This window comes from Pimephales promelas, chromosome 12, assembly GCF_988280905.1.
Source record: "Pimephales promelas chromosome 12, fPimPro1.hap1.1, whole genome shotgun sequence".
In the NCBI taxonomy this organism is placed as follows: domain Eukaryota; kingdom Metazoa; phylum Chordata; class Actinopteri; order Cypriniformes; family Leuciscidae; genus Pimephales; species Pimephales promelas.
Window position 1 is genome coordinate 34,984,276 of NC_142780.1, and position 15,546 is coordinate 34,999,821.

Below are 15,546 nucleotides of genomic sequence, written 5' to 3' on the forward strand. Positions count from 1 at the left end.
CATCTTTAATTAATGTTTTTTGCACATTGTCCCTGTTGAAATAAATAAATAAATGAAATGAAATGAAATTAACGACTTCTTTATACGTCATTCTTCACTGGGTTATTTGATTTTCACTCACACACACTCAGTCATTCATTCTATTTTTGAATTTGGGGTTTTCATAAGCTGTAATCCATAATCATCACTCACAACTATAACAAATAAAGTCTTGAAATATCTCACTGTGCATGTATTGAGTCTATATAATATATTAGTTTCACCTTTTAACTTGAATTACTGAAATAAATGAACTTTTGCACGATATTCTAATTTTTCGAGTTTCACCTGCATCAATGCCATTCAGGAAGTGTGTCCAGAAGTGTCACATGATTATTGCCATTGAAATGGAGTGAGGAGTTCTGTGACCAACAGAGAGCAGATTGATCAAGGCCATTCTGCCCGTTAATGAGGGACTATTGATCTCTGTGTGGTTTTCCTTCGTTCATGGTCTCTATGTGTCTCTTTCTCCTGGTTTTGGCCCACAGGTCAGCGCACCGTGGCTGTAGATCATCAACACACTGACAGACAATCAAAGCAGTCTGAACTCTCTCAAATTACACTTTAATGACTTATTTTCTCACACAAATGGTGCTCAGATTGATCACACACCGAGTCTGGCTTACAGTAGAGTCGGCCGGTTCTTTATCCGTCTTTCAAGGTGAATCTCGCCAGAAACAGCAAACAGCAGTAAACTGATTAATTCTGAGCAGAGACGGTTTAAATCGCGTCTTCATATGACCTAAATTCTTTTAACCCTCAGGTGCTCTTTGGTCATTTCTGACCGAAAAATTTTCTGTTTTGAAATTTTAAAAATCACAGCTTCATCGCAATGTTACGAAACTTGGTGACTTTTATGGCATTATGTATGTGAACACACAAAAAATTGAGGCCATGATCTGAGCAAGCTAAGTGGTTGTAAAAAAAATAGTCACACTTGTGCTCTTCGGTCAAAAATGACCGACCATAGGAAATGAATGGGAAATTGTAAAAAAAAAAAAATGGGGGAAAAAATTGTGAATTTTTGTTTTTTGTCAATTTTTTTTTATAAGAAATAGTTTTTGAGATTGTTTCAGCTATATTTTCAAATCCACCACCACCACCAACAACAACAAAAATGTGTTCATAAACAGCTGGGGAATTCACATGCCTCTCCATAGAGAGCTGTACATGCCATCTAGTGGTTACACCATGATTCTATGCTTTTTCTCTATACTTTAACCAGATGGTGCTAATTTTCTTAAAAAATATTTTTTCTGAAGGTCTAGACTCTATATTAAACTAAAATACTGCATTAATATTTTTTTGAAAAAAAAAAATATATAGAAAAATATATCTATTTTTCCATGGCAAAAATAAACCATAAATATTTCATAAATATTAATAAATTCAATTAAATTGTCTCAAAATACTAAATTAAAAAGAATAAATATTATAGAACAAAAATAAATTGCATTGGTTTTACTGGGATGGAGAAAGTTTCATTTTTAGGTGTCCGGTCACTTTTGACCGGGAAGATAACAAGTGTGACTCCGAAACGGGTTAAAGAGGACATATATGCATTTTTCCATGTTCGAGTCTCTTTAGTGTGTAATGTTGCTGAGTTATTCTCTATATCAGTGTTTCTGAACTCCTGAAACGCCTCCATTGTAGTCTTGAGTTTCTTCCGGGAACGAACACGCCACAATATTCCTCATTATAATAATTAATACGCAGAATAAAGGGGCGGGGCCTGGTTGAGTTAGTTAGTAGTGTGTTAAACTGGAGGTTATGGTAAGGGGCGGGACATTTCCCAAACACACTCGACCAATCACAACACACTGATCCAGCCGACCAATCAGAGCACAGTGTGCTTTTCAGAAGGAGGGGCTTATTTTACTGTCAGTCAATTTTCATCAACCTCAATTAAATGTGAGAGAAAAAAAACTACTATTATGCATTGTTATTACGCATGTCTTTCTATTGCATTATCCTCTGATTGTAGCAAAAAAAGAAAATACAGTTTACAGTACAGTTCGGTACACAAATGAGTCTTTTAAAAAGACATTATTGGGTCCCAATCACATTTCAAATAGTCTGAAATGTGACCTCAATATTGTTTTATTTGTTTAATGTATAATTGTATTACAAATATCTCAAGGGTTTCCTCAAAGTACCAGAATCATTATGAAACTGGAGTCATTAAGTGGAATCTGATTCATAATTAGTTAAATGACCAGTGATTCACACTTCTATTTTAGACAGGACAATTATTTCCAGATGATGTGCTCTTACCATGTAAAACACCATTAAATATAGATTTAAAAAAAAATATACTGACTGAAATATAATATAAAAAAATAACATAACAAAAATACTAAACCTTAAACCAAATGAGAACTGAAATGTAAAAAATATATATAAAGCTAATTACTATAATCATGTATAAGGAACACTAAAATAACAGTGTTTGCTGAGAAATCTATATAACAGTGGATGTCTTACTGGTTGAAATCAGCTGTTATGACTGGTTTGTTTATTTTTATTTTGGCCCAAATGCTCATCCGTAAAGCTTTGAGAAGAGCTCTTTTGGGTTTGTTTCGTCCTACAGTCGGCTGAAGAAGTGTCCGTGCAGATTTAATGCAGACTGGAGTGTAAATGAAGTTCTCGGTGCCGAGCCGTCACGGTCAATGATGCTTCTCTGCTGGGAGAGAAATCCCTAATTTTGCCAGTCCAGAGCTCAACAAGCTAATCTCCTTTAGCCAGCTGGTGAGCCTTTCAACACGGATGATCACTTACACAACAAAACTACATGCGCACGACTAATTGATCTTAGCGTCTGCGTCCCTTCCTCTTTTCTTTTACAGATGAAAAGCATCAGTCCAGAGAGGAGCTCTGGGAAAAATAAGAGACTCTACTTAACGGGTCACCGAAATAGAACGACATAATTCCGTATCGATTGAGTTCCCTGGGTCTGACATGAAGAGAGCCTCGGTGTTATTACTGTACAAAGAGTCCAGACCCCTCAGACATCGATCCGAGCGCCCGAGCTCATCTGGGGGAAATCAGCAGCAGTTTATCTTATTCTGTGCAATTCATTTCCATGTCGACCGCATTAGCTAATATTGGCGCGTGGCACCATCGATCTCACGATTTGACACAGTTATGTTCCAGCATAAATAAAGGAAGTCTTCAAATTCAAAGCGAGTTCAACAGTGAGGGGAAACTCAGAAAGAGAAAGTGCCGTCTGATGCATTAATGTGCTCGTGTATTATGCGCTTCAGTTTGAACAAAAACTTATTTGTTTGTAATTTGTTGTTTAACTTATTATTGTAGTCAATAATTGTATCCCTCAAAACTCATCGTTGATCACCAAAATGACAGATTTAAACTTTTTTCCCCCTTAAAACAGCTTGAATGTAACTCAACACCTTCATTTTGTATTCAAGGTTCTATGAATATGCAAATGAGCCCCGCCTCCACTCAGTGATCACCAAAATTGCATATTTAAACAGTTTTTCCTTGAAAAAAATTCTTCACGCCTTAAAATATCTTGAATGTAACTCGACACCCTTGCCTCATTTAGAATTCGCGGTTCTATATGCAAATGAGCCCCGCCTCCACTCAGTGATCACCAAAATTGCATATTTAAAAACTTTTTCCTTGAAAAAAATTCTTCACGCCTTAAAATATCTTGAATGTAACTCGACACCCTTGCCTCATTTAGAATTCGCGGTTCTATGAATATGCAAATGAGCCCCGCCTCCACTCAGTGATCACCAAAATTGCATATTTAAACATTTTTTCCTTGAAAAAAATTCTTCACGCCTTAAAATATCTTGAATGTAACTCGACACCCTTGCCTCATTTAGAATTCGCGGTTCTATGAATATGCAAATGAGCCCCGCCTCCACTCAGTGATCACCAAAATTGCATATTTAAACATTTTTTCCTTGAAAAAAATTCTTCACGCCTTAAAATATCTTGAATGTAACTCGACACCCTTGCCTCATTTAGAATTCGTGGTTCTATGAATATGCAAATGAGCCCCGCGTCCACTCAGTGATCACCAAAATTGCATATTTAAACATTTTTTCCTTGAAAAAAATTCTTCACGCCTTAAAATATCTTGAATGTAACTCGACACCCTTGCCTCATTTAGAATTAGCGGTTCTATGAATATGCAAATGAGCTCCGCCTCCACTCAGTGATCACCAAAATCTCATATTTAAACATTTTTTCCTTGAAAAAAATTCTTCACGCCATAAAATATCTTGCATGTAACTCGACACCCTTGCCTCATTTAGAATTCGTGGTTCTATGCATATGCAAATGAGCCCCACGTCCACTCAGTGATCACCAAAATTGCATATTTAAAACTTTTTCCATGAAAAAATTCTTCACTTCTTAAAATATCTTGAATGTAACTTGACACCCTTGCCTCATTTAGAATTCGCGGTTCTATGAATATGCAAATGAGCCCCGCCTCCACTCAGTGATCACCAAAATTGCATATTTACACATTTTTTCCTTGAAAAAAATTCTTCACGCCTTAAAATATCTTGAATGTAACTTGACACCCTTGCCTCATTTAGAATTTGTGGTTCTATGAATATGCAAATGAGCCCCGCCTCCACTCAGTGATCCACTGGTTGGCGATCACACGTTGATCTGATTGGTTACAAGGTGGTTTGTGACGTCAGAAACACCAGCGATTTCAAACCGTGTTTTTTCTTTAGTTCACGGCAGTTTTAAGGAGGAAATACTCGACTTATGAATTTACACATGGTTTAAGCGTATTAAAAACACCACATAGACACATCAACAGCTTGTTTTTCACTACATCTGCCACTGTATAAACTGTAAAGCATTGAAACACTCACTGATAGCAGCTGATTTGTGCTTTACAGGTGGAAGTCCTGCACCTGTGTCCCCTTCATCGCCCTCTTCTGCCCCGCTGACCGGCCCCTCAGAGCCGGAGTCTTCCTCAGTGTCAGGGGGAGAGGACGGCCTCTCCATAACACCCAACCCGCCTGAGCCGGAGGAGAACGACACCGGGACGAGTCCAGAGACGGAGGAGGAGAAAGCCCTGCGTCTGCTCTACTGTTCTCTCTGCAAGGTGGCCGTCAACTCGGTGTCACAACTCGACGCGCACAACACCGGTGAGAATATAGCGAGATCAGTTCCTGCTCAGACACAGGTGCTGCGTCCCAATTCTCGTTCCGAAACCCTTTTTGCTCCAGATAAATGTTGTGATGTGGAGCAGCTTGATTTGGTTCATGGTTTGGAACTTTTTAAAACATGCTTATGGAGAAAATGAATCATAAAAATACTTCTGAAACCAAAGCCGACGGTCACATTGGCTGCTTGTTATTCATTATTTTTTTCCAGTGGATCTAGTTCAATGTTTTTCATTAGTTTTGTGCAGAAATGAAAACATGTGCATTATAATCTAATTTCAAGTATTTAAGCAAACGCCATTTACTCACCCCCATGTCATCCAAGATGTCCATGTCTTTCTTTCTTCGGTCGAAAAGAAATGAAGGTTTTTGATGAAAACATTCATATAATGGACTTCAATGGGGACCAAACAGTTCAAGGTCCAAATGAGAGTTTCAGTGCAGCTTTAAACGACACCAGACGATGAATAAGGGTCTTATCTGGGACATGACTCGAAAAAAGATTTGTTCATTTTGATGAACGAGAGCCACGAACGCGCATCACAGAACAGAGCAAATCGAGCATTTGAGCTTATAAAACTTAAACTTTTTTATTTATTTTTTAAATGAGCGATCGTTTCGCTTGATAAGACCCTTATTCATCGTCTGGTGTCGTTTAAAGCCCTTTGAAGCTGCACTGAAACTCTCATTTGGACCCCATTGAAGTCCATTATATGAATGTTTTCATCAAAAACCTTCATTTCTTTTCGACCGAAGATAGAAAGACATGGACATCTTGGATGACATGGGGGTGTGTAAATTATCAGCAAAAGTATTTTTTAAAAGTGAACTACTCCTTTAAGATCGACGAGAAACTCAGTCAAGTGTCTCTTTTGACTGCTATTAAGCTGCTCAACAATATTTGCCACAAAAACACAAGATGGAAATGAGATGCATCGTCAGTAAAGACCCCGTCCAGCCCTCGCGGTTTTGTTTTCTCTGGCTGGCGGTGTATCATTAAGATGATGAATGTTTTGAACCTGCCATGTTTTGTTCCTCAGGCACCAAACACAAAACCATGCTGGAGGCTCGGAGCGGGATCGGCTCCATCAAGTCCTTCCCGAGGACTGGGCTGAAGAGCAAGCTGGTTCCTCCCACTAAAGCAGACACGGGCCTGCAGAACAAGACATTTCACTGTGAAACCTGCGACGTGCGCGTCAATTCAGAGACGCAACTAAAACAGGTGGGCGGAAACACACACTGCTGTTCAAACGCTTGGCATCCGCAACAGTCTCTTCTGCTCACCAAGGCTGCATTTATTTGATTAAAAATACAAATAAAACTGTAATATTGTTAAATATTATTTCAATTTAAAATAGCTATTTTCTATTTGAATATATTTTAAATTATAATTTATTCCTGTGATCAAAGCTGGATTTTCAGCATCATTACTCCAGCCTTTAGTGTCACATGACCCTTCAGAAATCACTCTAATATGACTAACACTCTTTTATCAATGTTGAAAACAGTTTTGTACCTTTTTGATATTTGAATTATCTTTACTGTAACTTTTGATCAATTTAATGCACCCTTTCTGCATAAAAGTATTAATTATTTTATCCCCAAAAAATTACAATTTATATTTTTTAATCAAATAAATGGAGCCTTTGTGAGCATAAGATTCTTCTTTTAAAATCAACATTTATTAAAGATCGCAAACTTTTGAATGGCAGTGTATATATATATATATATATATATATATATATATTAGATAAATAATGTATTTTTATTAATAATGTTCAATATTTTATGGTTGTTGGGTAAAAAATTATAGAATAAAGAGTTGAAAAAAAATGTGTGATAACTTTTTTTACATTTGAAATGTCTTTACTGTAACTTTTGATCAATTTAATACACCCTTTCTGCATAAAAGTATTAATTATTTTATCCCCGAAAATTTTTTACAATTTATACATATTTTTTAATCAAATAAATGGAGCCTTTGTGAGCATAAGATACTTCTTTTAAAATCAACATTTATTAAAGATCGCAAACTTTTGAATGGCAGTGTATATATATATATATATATTAGATAAATAATGTATTTTTATTAATAATGTTCAATATTTTATGGTTGTTGGGTAAAAAATTATAGAATAAAGAGTTGAAAAAAAATGTGTGATAGCTGTCTATTGTTAGTGATACTCAAAGTGTTGAATTTCATTGGTTGATGAGTTGTTTTGCCCAGAAAAAAAATAATAGAGAATTTTGATTTTGTTTAATTCATTCAAAAATCTGCAGTGAAAATGGTGTTTTAATTTGATCTGAAAAGTTACATAACATTAAGCGTTGTCAGAAAATCTGTGAACTGTGTCTGTCAGCTCATCACATCTGTGTCACTTTCTGTGTTTTGCTCATCAGCACATCAGCAGCAGACGCCATAAAGACAGAGCGGCGGGCAAACCAGCCAAACCCAAGTTCAGTCCGTACACCAAAACCCAAAGAGGACCCACCAAACAGAGCGTAGGTTCATGCTTTCTACCACAGCTGCAATCTCAGAAGTGTAAACCTCTCTTAAAGCCCCCCTGTAGTCAATACTTTTATCCCTTAAAACTCATCTTTGATCACCAAAATTGCATATTTAAACATTTTTTCCTTTGCCTTAAAATATCTTGAATGTAACTCGACACCCTTGCCTCATTTAGAATTTGCGGTTCTATGAATATGCAAATGAGCCCCCCTTTACTCACTCACACACAGCTCACACGTTGATCTGATTGGTTAAGGTCGTTTGTGACGTCAGAAACACCAGCGATTTCAAACCGTGTTTTTGAGACTGTCTTTGGTTCACTGCAGAAAATACTGCAGTCGACTTATGACCTTACACATGATTTGTCTTAAAGCATATTAAAAACACCACATATAATCAACATTAAAAGCTGGATTTTCACCACAGGGGGACTAGAGATGTGTTCGACATATTATAAATCAATTTATTAAACCAATTCCAAGTTAGAGTATCTGATTTTAACAGTAAGCTACTCAAGTATTTTACTCACACTGAACGTAGGCTTAAAGATCCTCTAGTTCTCTGTATTTGTGAAAAACACTAATACTAATACACTAATACTAATAGACTAATTATTTTCTAAAATCAAAATAAAACCAAACCTTTCAGACACAACAGCGCCTACAAACACTTACGTCTCAGTTAAGTGCTCAAAAAGGCCAATATAAACCAATATAACGGATAAATTCAATAAGTGTCTATTCAGACTAAACCTATTTACATTAACTCCGCCCACTGACGTCTGATTGGGCCAGACAACTTTACGGACGCCACTGGATCGTCAATAATACGTGTGGCATAAAGTTCGAATCCGCATTTTGACAAACTCTCTACTCTCTTTTCTCATCACGTATCAGAAAGGCATAAAACATTCGAAAAGTGGAAATAAAGTGTCTAGCGTGTGTTTAACATTAATAATAAAGTGTTTATGGGTTAGCTGTCTCAATACGGTGGCATCCATTTAATAATGTTAATACATATAATAATTTACACTCAATGTTATTATTGCATACCATTTAATGTACAACAACACTGAGGTGCAAATAGTATAAATAGCATCTAACAACTATTTATTGAAAAGAAAAAAAAAAGTTGCTATTTTCACTGCTATTTGCAAATAAAATAATGTTAAAATGCAATTTTCAATTGCACAGGACGTGCACAAAAACACCTTTTACATGGTTAACAACTACCTGCTAATGCATTTATATATTCAGAGAGTAGATTTGGGTGAGTAAGGGCAAAACACACAAGATATAGTAGCTTCAGTGCACTGTAGATGAAAAATTAGGTGCCGTGCAAAATGCAACAATCATTACTCATTACAAATGTATTGGAGTAAACAGTACATTTAATTATTCAAAAATGCAGTCTAGAGTAAAAGCTGCTAATATCTTTAATATTTGTTAGCATTCCCATTAATCTCAATGGCAGTGGCCAGACAATGAAGGCCGTTCTGTTTTGTGCCGCTGGTGATGCAAATATGACTCCAGCTTTAATAGCGCTTCAAAATCAGACGTTGCATGATGGATTGATGCCATGTTCAATAATGTGCACATTTCTGAGTGAAACTGGATGTTTGGATAGTGTGATGGTGGTTAATATTATTTTTTGAGTATAATAAACATATAATATTACAATATAAACTAGCAGTACGATTTTTTAATATTTTTTAAACGAGTCACTTTTGCTCACCAAGGCATTTTTTTATTTGATCAAATAAAAACAGTAATATCGTGAAATATTATTACAATTGTAATAAAATGACTGCTTTCTATTTGAATATATTTTAAAATTTGAAAATATTTTAAAAACTAAAATAATTTAGTTTTTTTTTTGTTTATTTTGTTTTTGTTGTTATTTTGTTTGTTGTAATCTTTGTAATTTTTTTATTTGTCTAGGGACTACGGATGTAAATTAGCCCTGTGGCTATAATCCGGCATGTTTACGTCTGTTTTGTTGTCTCAATTCAGAAGTTCATTAATGTGCATTGTCCCTATCAAATAAATAAATAAATAAAAAATAAAAAAATAAATTAAAGCTGAATTATGATCCTTCAGAACTCAAGACAACAGTTTAATATTTATTGTGATTAATATTGTCTTTTCCTGAAGTACGTCAGCAGAATTAGACATTTCAGAGGCGGAGGAAGTCATTACACATTGATGAGCGATTATCAAAACACATTTCTCCTCTGGAATAACACATCCTGATGAATTGTACACATCAAGGCCATTCATTAAAGCTATAGTTCACCCAAAAGTGAAAGTTTTGTCATTGTTTACTCGCCCTCATGTCGTTCCAATCCCGTATGCTGTTATGTTTTTCCAATTTGCTCCATGCAACAGCAGCATCTGTTAAGATAATGTGAACAAATGCTATTTCAAAGATTTCCAGTGCCTTCCTCACACCGATCTGTCACATGGCTTGTGCATTACTCCACTACTGTTGTGGTCACTGTGATCTGCTGTTGTATTAAAACAGTTTTGTGAACAACCGCATATGAGTTTGGATCAACATGAACATAGTGAATTATCGCTTGGGTTTTGCAGTCAGGCACCCCTTATAATGTTTTCCAAGGACCTCCTTCATAATTATGACTGTGATTAACCCTCTGGGGTTCTTCAGGTCAATTAAGACCCGAAGCGTTTAAATTAAAAAAACGTTAAAAATCGTAGCGTCATCGGAATGGTCCGAAACTTGGTGACTTTAATGGTACTTGGTATATGAACACCCCCAAAAAAATGGGGACAGGATTTGAAAAGTCTAAGTGGTCGTAAAAAAAAATAGTCACACTCAGGACCTTCGGGTCAAAAATGACCCACATAGGAAATGAATGGGAAATTGGCAAAAATGTGAAAATACTGAGTTTTTTTGTGCGTACAATCTACAAATCAGCAACGATCTTGAAAAAAAGCACACAACAGTGAAAGGGTGAATCTATAACACACACATCCACACACACACACAAACACACCTTTATACACAAACACACCAAAAAATTCAGATTATACATGTGTTTTGCATTTTTAAAAAGCTCAGTTTGTCCATGAGATGGCATCCATCTAATTTCAAAAATTGCTTTTATGAGGCCTAGGCTTGACTCCAAAATGAAATATAGCTTTAAAAAAATTAAAAAAATAAATTTAATATTTTTTTCTATTATATTCAATGGGGAAAATTTGGTCATAATTATTGCATTAATACTAATTACAAATTTTTGTATTTTTGAAATTTTCTCAAAACACCAAAAAAAAGAAAAGAAAAAATATTATTAAAAAAAAACAAGTAAAAAAAAAATGATTTTCTTAAATATGAATCCTGCCCTTTGGGTCAATTTTGACCCGAAGTTCCCGAGTGTGACTGTTAAACGAAGAACCCCAGAGGGTTAAACCCTAAAGTTAAAGTAGGTGAGAGTAATGGGCATAAAATGCATGGGTTTCATTGGTCCCCATTGTAAACTTACTTTTTAATAATAGGCCACAGCTCAATTTTATCAAACCTATTTACATTATATTTTCTCTCTATTGTGAAAAAAGTACTATACAAATAAATCGTGACTTAAATTTGAAAAGCAAAAATAATTGATTTCAACTTTTGACCGGTTGTGTATAACATCTAATTACGTGTTCTCTCTCCAGCAGGTGAAGATGTCAGTGGGTAAAGATCTCTGCCCGCCGCTGAGCACCAGATTAATGCCGTCTCACCTGGCAACCGTCGCCGCCGCCATAAGCTCCGCCTTTCCTTCCCTTAATCCCGCCCTCTTTCAGACTCGGCTGCTCCGCCCTGCTCCTGGGCCAATCAGGACTGCGCACACACCTGTGCTGTTTACCCCTTATTGACCTTTGACCTCTGGCGGATCTGATCATTAACCCCTCCCCCATGACCTCACACTGGGTCTAATGCGCAGTATCGCAATAATTTAAAAACAAAACAAACCAGGTAACTATGCATCGTCATTTACATATGACACACTGACGTTAAGCTATAAATGTACCGGTGACGATTTGATTTTTTGATGATAATTCATCTTCATCATCATCATCACCATTATCATCGCTTGCAAGTACAAGACTGATTTGTAAATTTAAGGTGAGTTTGGGAATGCATATATGTTTACTATGGGGGGGATGAAATGTTGTATTTCTCTGCTGTTTTGCACATTAAGCCTTTCTCTTGTTGATTTCAGAGCTTTTAATGACTAGATCTCTTCCTGTTCCAGCTGTTGTTGTTTTACTGTAACCAGGTCAGCAGGGCTTCATCTGTCTATGGACACGTTTCACATTATAAAAGTACAATGAAAAGTATCAGTTTTAGGTTCTTATTTGCTCCAATAGCAAAAGAAAACAAGTATCTGTGACTAAAAAAGAGGTGAAAAGAATATCACGAGTTTGATTACGGTGGTCAGAAGAGAAGAAGTCATATCAAACCAGTCATTTAATGCCAAGGTAATATAACAAAGTATAATGTTGTAATTTAAAATGTATAAAAGAAACCGAAAAGGGTCTGTTAAAAATCACAGAACAAGAAACTGGTAGTGGATTTAGCAGGTTTTGGACTGTAGAAGTTTTAGCCAATCACCTGAGCTGTAAATAACCATGTGACTGATCATGCTGGAGCAGGAAACCGATGTCATGTTGATTCTGATTGGCTGCTGACATCAAAAACAGAAAAAGTCCGTTTCACACTTTAAAGACTCGCCAAAAAATGGCCACTGGTGCTAAAGTTTATCACAGTCCAATCCCGGATAATCCAGTCCGGCTTTTCCCATGCACATTAAGCCCTGTTGTACCTGTGTGTGTGTTAGAGGTGTGAGTGTGTTAAAGGTGTGTTAGAGGTGTGAGTGTGTGTTAGAAGTGTGAGTTTGTGCGTGTGTTTTTGTGTTAGAGGTGTGTTAGAGGTGTGAGTGTGTGTTAGAAGTGTGAGTGTGTGAGAGAAGTGTGAGTGTGTGCGTGTGTTTATGTGTTAGAGGTGTGAGTGTGTGTTAGAAGTGTGAGTGTGTGAGTTTGTGCGTGTGTTTATGTGTTAGAGGTGTGTGTGTGAGTGTAAATGGAGTGTTAGAGGTGTAAGTGTGAGTGTTTGTTAGAGGTGTGAGTGTATGTGTGTTTGTGTGTTAGAGGTGTGTGTGTGTGTGTATTAGTGGTGTGTTAGAGGTGTTTGTGTGTGTGTGTGTGTGTGTGTGTGTGTTAGGTGTGTTCATGTTTATATTACATTGTGTGGACCAAATGTCCCCACAAGTATAGTAAAACCTGGAATCACCTATGTGTGTGTGTGATTTTGTGTTTGTGTCCGTGAGTGCGTCATGCATGCGTGCGGGTGTGTGTGTGTGTGTGTGTACAGTAGAATGTAGGATAAAGATCTGGTATTTCCGAAGTAAAATGCTGCTGATTCATGTCAAAGCAAGGTTAAGACATATAGTGAGATGTTTGCAAAACAGATGAATATGTAAATTTGTAGGAGTGTGTGTATGTGGGGGTGAGTTAACGGGCTTTTCACCTGAAGTCGTCCCTGGAAACATCTCATGAATATTACATGAGCCACTGAGGCCACAAAGCTTGTCTGTCTCTTCTTGCAATGTGAAAACCGATAAACAGTTTCAAATAAACAATCCTGCTTTCTTAACTTGCTTGTTTGAAAAAAAATGAATTCGCTTAAGCACACTTTCAAAAAAAATAGGCTACTCTTATTCAGCAAAGATGCATAACATTAATCAAAATTGACAGTATTTACAATGTTACAAAATATTCAAATAAATGCTGTTCTATGAAACTTTCGACTCGTGAAAGAAAAAAAAGTACGACAGTTTCGACAAAAATACGAAGCAGGTAAAACAAAACACGTATTTTCAATCATGTGACACTTGACAACCAATGACGTTCGCCGTTAAACGTCAACAGTGAGTGCTGGATTCAGGAAAGAAGAAACAAAGCTTTCAACGGCATTCACAATGAGGTGAGTTTATATGACAAATTGATCATTTCGAGTGTGAACTATTGCTTTAACGGATTGTGTTGAGGGGGGAAAAACGCATGCACACCAATTATCTCGACTTTGCTTGTTTTGGTCCACGAAACGGTAAAAGTGAGTCATACTTGCAGTCACTAATCACCAAATCTACAATTTACCTCTTTTAAAAACAAAACAAAAGCGCCTATAAAAAGCCAATATAAACGGTGTTTTTAAACAAGCGCTGGTTTCCAGGCGGTCCTGTGCGCGTTATGAAACGCCGCTGCCATCAATTTCACTTTCTGACATTCCTGTGTGAGTCACATTTGTCAAAAGCTCATAAGTCAGCAGACGTGGACTTTCTCGTGAACTTTCGTCCATAAATCCGTGCTGTGGCTTGATCCGTGTGGAAAGGCGGCAGGTGAGGCGGTCTAACGCTCCGATGAACAAACAAAAAGAGTGAAATGCTTGGCTTTGTCTGGATAATGGTGAACATCTGCATGTAGGAGTCGATGTTTCAGAGGAAGGTCAGTTCCGTGACAGGAGACAGGTTGTATTTTATCCCAACATGGAGCCAAATCCGATTCCAGTCATCCAGATTTTTTATTTTGTTGTGTTTTTAGAGCATCACTGATATAATATTAATAACAACACTGTGGATGGAATATTCCGGTTTTGACTTCTTCATATTTAAATGCATCGGTTCTCATGATTTACAATTCTGTCATCATTTAACATAATCAAAAGTAGTCATTCCAAACTGCTCTTGAAAGCTTATGCATGTCAAACATACAGCAGTCTATGGGCCATATTTTAATGATCTAAAACGCAGGCGCAAAGCGCAAGTAACTTTATGGGCGGATCTCGGCGCTCGGTCGACCACCACCATGGGACCTTATTTCGGAAAAATATTGAATGGTAGTCAATGGCGAGAGACAACAAATATTTTGATCTCGTTTGAATTATGCCCTGAATTACACATCTGATGTTTGTCAATTTAAAAGATACATTTTACAATCAAGATAGTCGCAGTTTGATGTAAAACCGTTGAGGTATAAGACTGTGAAAATACGTAATTACAAAGACTACAAACCCCAAAGGCGCACATTTTCTTTCAATGAATGAAGCTAACTTTACTGAGGCTGTCTGTCATTGTTTCTACAGTCTTACGTTATAATCGTAACGTTACGCCGTCATGCCTGAGTGTTTTGTACTAGACTGCACACACACGAGCAGCGGATCTCGTTTCTCTTCCAGGGAGATGTAGTTCATAGAGCGATTTTCACATAAAACTACAAATGTTACTCTTCTGTTGTATGACAAACTGGGACGTTTTTGACTTTCAGAATTATCTTTTAAATTGAAAAACATCATATGTGTAGCTAATTGAGGTCACAGTTCAGACGGAATAAAAAGATAAGTTGTCTTTCGCCATTGACTACCATTCATATTTTTTCCGAAATAAGGTCCCATGAGCCGGAAGTGGAGGGGCGGGACGTAGGCTCTCTATTGTATGCGCGTTGTTCACACGTGCGTTGGCCAAGAATGCGCGCTTAAAATAGCATCTGAATGTACGCGCAACGCCCACTGACTTCAGACTAGGTGAACAGGTGGTCAGAGGCGCAATTGTTTTCTGGAACTGCAGAATAGCACCAGGGAATGTTTGCGCCGAAACACGCCTCCTTTTTTGCGCTGAACCGCCCATGGAGCGCAAGTTCATTCCCTAGTTTGCCGGCGTGCATCTTTGGAGGGAAAAGTCCGCTTTGCGCGGGTGCAAAACACGAATGCGTTGGTGTACAAAGTCAATTGCGCCGGGTGCAAGATAGGGCCCCTTATATTAAAGTCTTCTGAAGC

General features: G+C 37.1%; 1 protein-coding gene across 4 annotated transcripts in view; it reads left to right on the forward strand.

Moving 5' to 3' along the window:
• znf385d (zinc finger protein 385D) overlaps positions 1–13,368 on the forward strand; it is a 72,308-nt gene extending 58,940 nt beyond the window's left edge. For 2 of the 4 annotated variants that reach the window (XM_039688697.2, XM_039688699.2), the window contains exons 5-8: positions 4,929–5,180; positions 6,239–6,420; positions 7,599–7,700; positions 11,388–13,368. In XM_039688697.2, coding sequence (XP_039544631.2) covers positions 4,929–5,180; positions 6,239–6,420; positions 7,599–7,700; positions 11,388–11,588 — 737 coding nt within the window. In that variant the 3' untranslated portion in view covers positions 11,589–13,368. The remainder of the gene's footprint in view (positions 1–4,928; positions 5,181–6,238; positions 6,421–7,598; positions 7,701–11,387) is intronic. The other 2 variants (XR_016145827.1, XM_039688698.2) reach the window with 2 other exon arrangements.
• Positions 13,369–15,546: the final 2,178 nt, after the last annotated feature.